Source organism: Eumetopias jubatus, unplaced genomic scaffold, assembly GCF_037043125.1.
Source record: "Eumetopias jubatus isolate StellerSeaLion01/CBP00866 unplaced genomic scaffold, mEumJub1_p1.0 scaffold_2, whole genome shotgun sequence".
Classification (NCBI taxonomy): domain Eukaryota; kingdom Metazoa; phylum Chordata; class Mammalia; order Carnivora; family Otariidae; genus Eumetopias; species Eumetopias jubatus.
The window spans coordinates 132,025,338-132,036,042 of record NW_028274808.1 but is presented as its reverse complement, the minus strand read 5'-3'; the positions used below and the strand labels follow the sequence as shown (position 1 = coordinate 132,036,042).

The 10,705-nt window shown below is 38.9% G+C and overlaps 1 protein-coding gene across 1 annotated transcript in view; it reads right to left on the bottom strand.

The window, feature by feature from the left end:
- Nucleotides 1–1,839: 1,839 nt before the first annotated feature.
- The window catches only part of HSD17B11 (hydroxysteroid 17-beta dehydrogenase 11), a 34,691-nt gene continuing 25,825 nt past the window's right edge, over nucleotides 1,840–10,705 (bottom strand). The window contains exons 6-7 of the mRNA XM_028117815.2: nucleotides 7,573–7,689; nucleotides 1,840–2,904 (exon numbers count right to left, since the gene is read on the bottom strand). Of these exons, the coding sequence (XP_027973616.1) occupies nucleotides 2,814–2,904; nucleotides 7,573–7,689 (208 nt within the window). The 3' untranslated portion in view covers nucleotides 1,840–2,813. The remainder of the gene's footprint in view (nucleotides 2,905–7,572; nucleotides 7,690–10,705) is intronic.

Here is a 10,705-nt window from a genome sequence, read left to right as displayed (position 1 = left end):
AACTGGAGATAATAGAGGAGATTACACAGTCTAATTCAGTCCTTTTACAGATGAGGAAACAGAGGTTCCAGCACAGCTAGCTTGAATTAGATTGCCCAGTGCTCTTTTTGCCATACTTGGCCATTTGTAATTATAGGATAGACTATGAGAGTAAAAGGCAAAATCTCTCTCATCCCGAGATTGTCCAGTCATCCCTACACCAATTAAAAAAAAAAGAGGAAATTAAAGAGAAAAAGAAAAAAGAAACTTGCATGGTCAGATTGGCTCTAAGGTCAAGTGGGAATTCCTATGTATTTTGGAGAAGGATGTGATGTCCAGTGTAGATCAAGACTATCCCAGTATTTTCAGGCTCAGCACTTTGATTTCAGGAAACTTTAGACTGTCATGATATTGGGTCAGTCCAGGCTAGACTTTTTTCAGGTAGAATACTTGGGCATCTGCATGTAGCATTTTGTTCCACCTTAAAATAATTCGTAGATGAAAGAGCTCCAATCAGAGATTATCGTTGGCTACTTATGGAATATTGTTTGAATACCAAGGAAAGCTTGGGTAAAAGGAAGCAGAGGGTGTTTAGGGTGATGGTTTGACTTTCCAAGAATTCCACTGAGGCCGTAGGATAGTGAGGTCAGCAAACGTGCGTTCAAATCCTCACCTTGACCTCTGAGTAGCTGTGTGATTTTGGGTTAAATATGTTGCATCTCTTTGGGCTACCCCATCTATAAAATGGGAAGAATGATGTCTCCCACACAGAATTCTTCAAGGGAGTAAATCTATCACCCAGCCTGGGAGAGGAAACTCCTAATAATTGCTCCCCTTCCCCACAGCAAAATCCTTATTAGCTATTTATGCACTAGCCAAGTTGGTGTTGACAACGTAAGGGTCACTTTTAACCCTTTTTCCTTGACCTGATTCCTCACTCTTTCTAATCCTCATTTCCATTATAAAGAATAGATTTCCGGCAAGTGAGAACAGTGGCATGGGGAAAGGGGTGGGGAAGAGTGTTTCTGAAGGCAAGCATGGGAATATTCTCAAAGGGAATAGGAAAGGCCAGTGAGTCCTAGTCATCCCATAGCAGGACCCACAGGGTGAGAGCAAGGGCTCAGAAAGACTTTATGGTGTGTCCAGGGAGAGCTGGTTCCTTGCCAATGGTCAGAATTTCCCTACCCCACACAAGAGAGGGCCGTCTGTCATCAAGGTCTTAGGTTAGGACCACAGAATACCATGACAGGTGACAATTAGAGAAATCTTTCCCGTTTACCCCAAGGCAACAGAAGCCTCTTTGATTTTGGTGTGACTCTCAGAAGCAGCCCTATTATTGATGGCTGAGATGAATTTTCCCACTAAATTGTACAGAAGTGGGTTCAGAGTTAGAATTCATTCACTCAAATAACAGTTAAGTTTTAAGACCTTTAAATATCTGAAATTTAAAAAAAAATTTTTTTTTCAGACCTTCAAGTCAACAGCAGTAATTGCCTGATGTTAGTGAATCAGAGCAAACTTTTTTTTTAAAGGGCAGAGGATAAAAGCCCAGAACGTCTACAGTATTCATTAACCTCTCAGCAGACCTGGGGCTGCAGCCTCTAAGGTGGTTCTGGGTTCCCTCACTCTCTCTCTCAAAATAAATAAATAAAATCTTAAAAAAAAGAAATCCAACAAACCTGCTTATTTTTTTCAATTTATAGGTCAGATCTTATATTCTCTATCTCACTGAGCATCCCTCACATCCAAGAAATTTCTGAGTATTAAAAAAAAAAGATCTTTGATTACATAATCCATTTTCCTGGAATTTAAAAAGGTTAAGCCAAGTTCTGTTCAAGATGAAAAGATGGAGACAAAAAGTTTAAGTGTGATCTGTTTATTGTTGCCACTATGGGTACATTCTCCTAATTCTCTGCCTCAAATCCCAATGATGCTTTTATATATGTGCAACACATGTCAATCTCTAGTTTCCTTGAGCTGAAATGTTTGGCTGTGAAATGTGAGGCATCTTTCAGGAAACAGAGTGGTAATGTGTAAGATGAAATGTTTCAGTGGTATTTCTAAAGATTTTTTTTTTTTTATTTATTTGACAGAGACACAGTGAGAGAGGGAACACAAGCAGGGGGAGAGGGAGAAGCAGGCTTCCCACGGAGCAGGGAGCCCGATGTGGGGCTCGATCCCAGGACTCTGGGATCATGACCCGAGCCGAAGGCAGATGCTTAACGGCTGAGCCACCCAGGTGCCCCTCAGTGATATTTCTTACATCACATGAAACTCATTGTGAAATGCCACTAGATTCAGTCCTTCACTGTATTTAGAGAGCCTGAAGCTTTTGCTTTTATGGAGATTAGAAAAGGAAACGTGAATTATATAAATTTAAGTGAAATTAGAAATAAAAATATATCTTACACAGTTATAGTACAAATTTTGCAAAGACTTCACAAGCCACAAAATCTTAGAAATTATTATAAAATTATTTTTGTTCCTTTTCTCCATTTTCTATAAGGTCAATTCCTAAGTTAGTCCCCTCTTTGTATTATATGAAATTGGCTTTCAGATAAAGGACAAGTGATAATAAATAAGGACCGCCAGGGCCTCAAAAGATGACAGTGAAGAAAAAAAAGATAATTAGGAAAAGCAGAAGTCTAAACATTAAAGTTCTGATTAATATTGGATGAAATCAACTTAACCCTGGTAAACCAGTCCTATTTATTTATAGCTAATGAAGAAGAATTTAAGTTATGCTACTTAAATATAATGATGTTTTGGAAAGCAGGTATTTTTGAAGATATGTATTCACAGCAACTAAATGTAGACTGTAGTCTATGCAGGACTTATTGTTCTTTAGTTTTATATCCAATAACTGCATCAAAGCTAATATTGATCTTTCGTTTTAAAAATGCCAGGAAACGCTCAGGAAAGATCCTAAAAAAAAAAGACACATGAAAATAATTAGGAAATTAATATTAAGTGTATTTGTAAAATATCTTCTTTTAAAATACTTATATTTATCATGTATCATCTTTTTTTGCATGAGGAAAAGAACTTTTTAATTTCTATTCTACGTGTGAGGCAGCTATACATAATGTATAAATCAAATACTGGAATACAACCACATCCAAAAAAAGGAAAGAACAGGCACATACAAGATGGAAACTATTTTGTTGGACTTAACTTCCTTTCTCTTTCTTTTTTCTTTCTTTCTTTCTCTCTTTCCTTTCAGAGTAAGGAAGTTTTCTGGATATTTCTTAAAAAACCGGACTTCAGCCTTATTGCCCTAGTCCCCACTTAACAACAGGTATTTGTAAAGTCTCCCCATTATAATGCTGTTTTCTCATCCACAGCTGGCTATGGAAATGCCTGTAGGATGGACCTTTCCATCCTACGGTCTATGGAGAGCCTCGGATGAGTATGTGCTATAAGCCTTGTCTAAAAACCGAAGGCATGATGTGTCTCTTACTTCCCTGCACTATCTCCTAATGGATGTAAGTGCTGCTGTGACAGCTAACATAAAAAAAATTCATAGCAACTTCTTGTCATCAGTAGTTTCTCAATCAATAGAGATAATACATATCTCTAATCTGTGGTTTGGGTGTATCCCTTATCAGGAATCATCTTAAACAAGATTAGTCTTAAAATTAGGAGCTTTAACTCTGAGTCACTACTCTATGTTCTTTCCAATTAAATCCATTTTGTTTTCAAAAGGAAAAGGAAGGAGGCTTCGCCTCCTTTAGGGTAGGAGTGACTTGAAATATTTAGTTTTCGGGGCGCCTGGGTGGCTCAGTCGGTTAAGCGTCTGCCTTCGGCTCAGGTCATGATCCCGGGGTCCTGGGATCGAGCCCCGCGTCGGGCTCCTTGCTCAGCGGGGAGCCTGCCTCTCCCTCTCCCACTCCCCCTGCTTGTGTTCCCTCTCTCTCTGTGTCTCTCTCTGTCAAATAAATAAATAAAATCTTAAAAAAAAAGTAATATTTAGTTTTCGAAATATATATATGCCTATGTTTCTCCGAAGATCTAAGAGAGGAGGTGTCTAGAACTGAAGAGTTGACAGGCTAAAGGCTTTTAAAACAAGAAACATGGGGCACCTGGGTGGCTCAGTTGTTAAGCATCTACCTTTTTTTATTTTTTAAGATTTTATTTATTTATTTGACGGGCAGAGACACAGCGAGAGAAGGAACACAAGCAGGGGGAGTGGGAGAGGGAGAAGAAGGCTTCCCGCGGAGCAGGGAGCCTGATGCGGGGGCTGGATCCCAGGACGCTGGGATCATGACCTGAGCCAAAGGCAGACGCCTAACGGCTGAGCCACCCAAGCACCCCAGCTGTCTGCCTTTGGCTCAGGTCATGATCCCAGGACCCTGGAATTGAGGCCCACATCAGGCTCCCTGCTCCACTCCCCCTGCTTGTGTTCCCTCTCTCGCTGTGTCTCTCTCTGTCAAATAAATAAATACAAATCTTAAGAAAATAAAATAAAATAAGAAACATGACATTGGAAAGGAAGTGAGAATAGGAACCAATTCTATACATGATAATCCAAAATATTATTAAAAATGTTCCACTGAGAGACTGAGGAGACAGAGCTGCTAAATGAAAACATAGATTAAAGCACTTGGTTTTGAGCATAATGCTGAACAAGTTATTTAACTTTTGAGTTTAAACTCCTCATGTGAAATTGCAAAAATCAACACCTACTCCACAGCGCTCTTGGGAAGAATCCATGTGTTATTTATTTTGTACATGACGGACATGTAGTAGGTCTAACATTTTTTCTCTCCCCACCCTAAATGGGCAAACCTCAGATACTGCAGGTTTTGTGCCAAACTACTGCAATAAAGAGAATATCACAATAAAGTGGGTCAAATGAATGTTTTGGTTTCCCAGTGCATATAAAAATTATGTTTACACTATAGTGTAGTCTATTAAGTGTGCAATAGCATTAGGTCTAAAAAAATTTTATAGACCTTAATTAGAAAATACTTTATTGCTAAAAACATGCTAACCATCACCTGAGCTTTCAGTGAGTTGTAATCACTGATCACAGATCACCGTAACAAATATAATCGTGAAAAAGTGTGAAATAGTGTAAGAGTTAACAAAATGTGACAGAGACATGAAGTGAGAAAATGGTATTGGAAAAATGACACCAGTAGAGTTGCTTGATAAGGGTTACCACAAACCTTCAGTTTGTAATAAACCCAGTATCTGATAGTACGGTGAGATGGAGGGCAATAGAATGAGGTATGCCTGTCCTTAAGAATATTGAGGAATTTGTCACATTCCAATGAGACTGAGAGAATCTAAACAGAATATCTAAGTCAGGGTAACCATAGTTGACCCTTGCACAGCATGCACAACACACATATATCTTTTGACCCTCCAAAAACTTAACTACTAAAAGCCTGCTGTTGACTGGAAGCCTAACTGATAACTTAAATAGTCAATTAACACGTGTTTTATATGTTATATGTATTATATATTATATTCTTATAATAAAGTAAACTAGAGAAAAGAAAATGTTACTAAGAAAATCATAAGGAAGAGAAAATACATTGAAAGTACTGTACTGTATATAAACAAAAATCCACTTCTAAGTGGACCCCTGCAGTTCAAAGCCATGCTGTTGACCCATGCAGGGTCAACTGCATATACAGACATCTGACCAGATGGCATTAAAATAAGGCTTGGCAATTGAGCACCAAACATTCACAGTCAGAAAAATCAGGGCAATGCTAATAATAGCGTTAATTATAATAATAATAGCTGTATATAACATTTATTGAGTATTTACAGTATACTAAATACTTTAAATGCATCATTTTATTTATTCCCCACAGTCCTATAATGTCTTATTGTCTCCATGTGACAGATGAAGACACTGAGCTTCCAAGAAGTTAAACAACTCATCTTATATCCATGTGGTAAGCAAGTCACAAACACAGTTTCATCTAACTCCAAAGCACAAACTTTGAGTCTTTCTGCTAAAGGTCTACGAAATAGAATTAATTTATTAAATCAACACACATTTTGGTGCCCCCCTCCATGTGTCTGTCAACTCTTAGGAGTACAAGCATTACATACAGTGATGAAAACAGGCGAACTTCCTTCCCTTATGGACTTACATTCTAAGGGACTGTAGTCAGAGTGCTTACTTATGAAATGTAACAAGAAGAATGCTAAACACTTCACATGTTTTAACTTGGTTATTCACCCAGGAAATCCTTGAGTTTTACTACCTAAACTAAGGTATGTTCAACCATAGTTCCTTGCAGAATGGGCTAAAAAGGGGCTAAAGAGCCTAACATGCTTTTGATCTTTTGAAGTTTTTTCAGTTCCTAGGTCAGTAATTCTCAAAGTATAATCTTGAACCAACCGCCTGTGGCAACTGCCTGTTAAAATACAGATGTCTGGGTCCCAACCAAAATATCCTATATTAAAACCTCTAGAGGTGAGCTTTAAGAATCTATTTTTGAAAATTATCTTCCCAAGTGATCCTGATACCCCACCACGTAGGGACAGAGAACAAGAGGCTGGCTGGCTTCCTTCTTTCCTCCCTCCCTTCCTCCCTCCCTTCCTCCCTCCCTCCCTTCCTTCCTTCTTTCCTTTCTCCTTCCCTTCCTTCCTTCCTTCCTTTCCTCCTCCCTCCCTCCGGCCCTCCCTCCCTTCATTCCTTCCCTCCCTCCCTCTTTTAACCTAAGCCACCTCTTCACATTCCCCTCATGACCTGGACCAGCCTCACTGCCACACAGTGTTCTCATATGAATAATGAGGCAATGTGCTATAAGGAAGGTGGTTAAGCCAGTGGTTTCCAATCTTGGCTGTACATCAGAATCACCTGGAAAGTCGCACCTCTCAGAGACCAGCCCACACCTCAGGCCAATTACAATGGTCTTGAGGAGTAGGTCCCAGGAGTTAGTATTTTGAAAACTCCCAAGTGAATTCCAACGTAAACAAAGCTGACACCTACTAAAGAAATGCTTCTCAAATTTGAATATGCATTCAAATCACCTGTGGATCCTACAAGAATGCAAAATTCTCATTCAGGACATCAAGAGATTCTGTTTTCCTAACAAATTCCCAGGTGATGCTGATGCCACTGGTCCCTGCAAGTAGTAAGGCTCAAGGATCTCTAAATCATAGAAGATTATTTAACAATTCCTATGCTTCAGTATGATGTTGCATAAAATAAGAGCTTGATGATTATCTTTGTATATTCAGATGAATATCTCTAACACCTAACTATAGTCTCCTCCAATATTATTGTTCTATGATTCCATTATGTAGTGATGCTTAAAAACTATCCTTCTTTATAGTCATTCATCTATGAGACAAGGCTTTCAGAAATATACACTTCTCTTTCTCTAAAAAGAAAACTTAAAAACTTGTGGAAATTCTTCAGTTCAGTAAATGATTGCTATACAAACGCTGCTTCAAGGACTAACAAATGTGGTATTAAAAACTGATGCATTATTGAAGCCTATCGTTTTTGTACCTTAATTCCATTCAATTGTACTTTATCAGATGTCTGGTTTGAAATCTGAGTAAAAACATGTAATATATAAATCTTTATTTATAATGCTAATAAATGTAAATATCACTTACTTTTCCACCAGTGTTAAAAGGCTTATAGAAGATGGAACAAAAATCATTTTCTGGTCAGTCAGGATCCCTTTCATCAGCTTGTCTACCACTTCCTCAGGTTCCAGGGTGGGTCCCAAACTGAAATCAGAAGCAGTCTTTAGCAACAAAACATTTCACAGAAGCTTCCACTTTGGTTAGGTGCTAAATGAAGAAGTTAAATTACCATAGGAATCAACATAACGGACTTGTAGCATCTGGCCCATTATAAGTGCCCCCAAATAGTAGCTGCTTCAGCATGAATAATAACAACCACTTATTTAGTGCTTATCACATACTGTGCACTGTGCTAAACACGCTCCATAGGCCATCTCACTGAAGTTTTGCAACAGCCTGTGACGGAGAGACTACAGTCCCTATTTTGCAAATGAGAATTATAGATGTAGCCAGGACTAAAAAATAATTGAGCTGGATTCGGACTGACAAATTCTCTTTTAAATCTTTAGAAGTCTTGGGGCGCCTGGGTGGCTCAGTCAATTGGGCATCTGCATTCAGCTCAAGTCATGGTCCCAGAGTCCTGGGATGGAACCCCACATTGGCGGGTTCCCTGCTCAGCGGGGCGTCTGCTTCTCCCTCTCCCTCTGCCCCTCCTCCCACTTGTGCTCTCTCTTAAATAAATAAATAAATAAATAAAATCTTAAAAACAATCTTTAGAAGTCTTGGGGAAAAAGTCAAATACCATTATACAAATTTTATTATATACTAAGTCTCTTCAGTGAACAATTTCTAAAGTGTCAGAGAAAATTAAAATATAAAAATGTGCCTGCTCCTAGTACCCAAAATCTATAAAGAACCTATCAAACTCAAAACCCAAAGAACAAATAATCCAATCAACAAATGGGCAGAAGACACGAACAGATGTTTCTCCCAAGAAGACAACCAAATGGCCAACAGACACATGAAAAAATGCTCAACACCACTTGGCATCAGGGAAATAGAAATCAAAACCTCAATGAGGTACCACCTCACACCAGTTCAGAATGGTTAAAATTAACAAGTCAGGAAATGACAGATGTTGGTGAAGAGGTGGAGAAAGGGGAACCCTCCTACACTGTTGGTGGGAATGCAAGCTGGTACAGCCACTCTGGAAAACAGTATGGAGGTTCCTCAAAAAGTTGAAAATAGAGCTTCCCTACGACCCAGCAATTGCACTACTGGGTATTTACCCCAAAGATACAAATGTAGTGATCCGAAGGGGCACCTGCACCCCAATGTTTATTGGCAGCAATGTCCACAAGAGCCAAACTATGGAAAGAGCCCAGATGTCCATCAACAGATGAATGTATAAAGAAGATGTGGTGTGTGTGTATATATATATATATATATATATATATATTTTTATGCACAATGGAATATTTGCAGCCATCAAAAAATGAAATCTTGCCATTTGCAACGATGTGGATGGAACTAGAGGGTATTATGCTAAGCAAAATCAGTGAATCAGAGAAAGACAATTATCATATGATCTCACTGATACGTGGAATTTAAGAAGCAAGGCAGAGGATCATAGAGGAAGAGAGGAAAAAATGAAACAAGATGAAACCAGAGAGGGAGACAAACCACAAGAGACCCTTAATCTTAGGAAACAAACTGAGGGTTGCTGGAGGGGAGGGGGGTGGGGGGATGGGGTAACTGGGTGATGGACATTGAGGAGGGTAAAGTGCTATGGGGAGCGCTGTGGATTGTTTAAGACTGATGAATCACAGACCTGTACCCCTGAAACAAATAATACATTATATGTTAATTAATTGAATTGAAGTTAAAAATAAAATAAAATAAAAATAGTAAAAAAACAAAACCAAAAAAAAAATGTGCCTGGCTCTAGGTCCTTCATCTCCATAGGGAACCCTTATATTTACTAGGTCTTGATTTAATTTTCAGCCTTGTTACTTAGTTCCATGTTGCATCCTCACCCTGGCATATGCACTGTGGAATAGCAGGAGGTCTCTAAAAGATGGCCTTTCCTATCTGCATGTTAGAACATGTGCACTTAGGATGGTGTTGTGCAAGAATTGGTCCTCAGTTTTTAACATTTTATTGATGACTTTAAAAAAAGCTACATAATTAAATACACTCATGAAATCTGCCAACATCAGCAAATATTTGAATAACATTCTGGGGAGGCAGATTTTAAATGTGTGTGATTAGTTAAGAGAAGTGAGACAAAAAGAACTGGGTGAGATTCATTAGGAACAAATACAGAATAGTTCATGTGGAAAGAAAAAAATATGCAGTAAAGTAAAATTAGGACAGTCGAGAAGGGTAGTATTATACTTAAAAGTGAGCATGATTCATATGGGGAATATAAGAAACGGTACAGAGGATCATAGGGGAAGGGAGGGAAAACTGAATGGGAAGAAATCAGAGAGGGAGACAAACCATGAAAGACTTTTTTGACTCCAGGAAACGAACTGAGGGTTGTGGAAAGGGAGGTGGGTAGGAGGATGGGGTAACTGGGTGATGGGCACTGAGCAGGGCACATGATGTGATGAGCACTGGGTGTTGTACACAACTGATGAATCATTGAACACTACACCAAAAACCAATGATCTGCTGTATGTTGGCTAACTGAATTTAAATTAAAAAAAGTGAGCCGGATAATTGAATATATGAAGGAGAGCAGAGTTTAAAATGTATATGATACGATCTTTCATTCTCAGCATAGGGCAGTCATTTCTGAAAATACTGTGCTCCCCCGGGACCCTGAAGTATTACATAGGAAAAATGTGGAGATGCAACAGAAAAGGAAATGTAATAATAAAGATGATAGCTTTTGGCCCAGAAGAGGTAAAAATGAAAGGCAATCGAAGCTTGAAGAAGACTAAGCCCTCATTTTAGCCTGTGACATAAGCAGAGCACCAAGGAGGATGAGCCTAGAAACTGAAAGATGCTTGCGCCTTGAAGTGTTCAGGAGGAAATTCACCTTCTAGCATACTGCTCCCAGACTTCACTACCCCAGGCGTCATGAAAGCACACAAACCCGTGTAAACGGTACAGCATACTTCTGCGTTCACACTGTGGCCTTGTGAACCTCCCGGTCAAATAGTGTTGCGCAGACTAAACTTTTCTTAGTGTACTTGATTTCTTTACCCAAAAA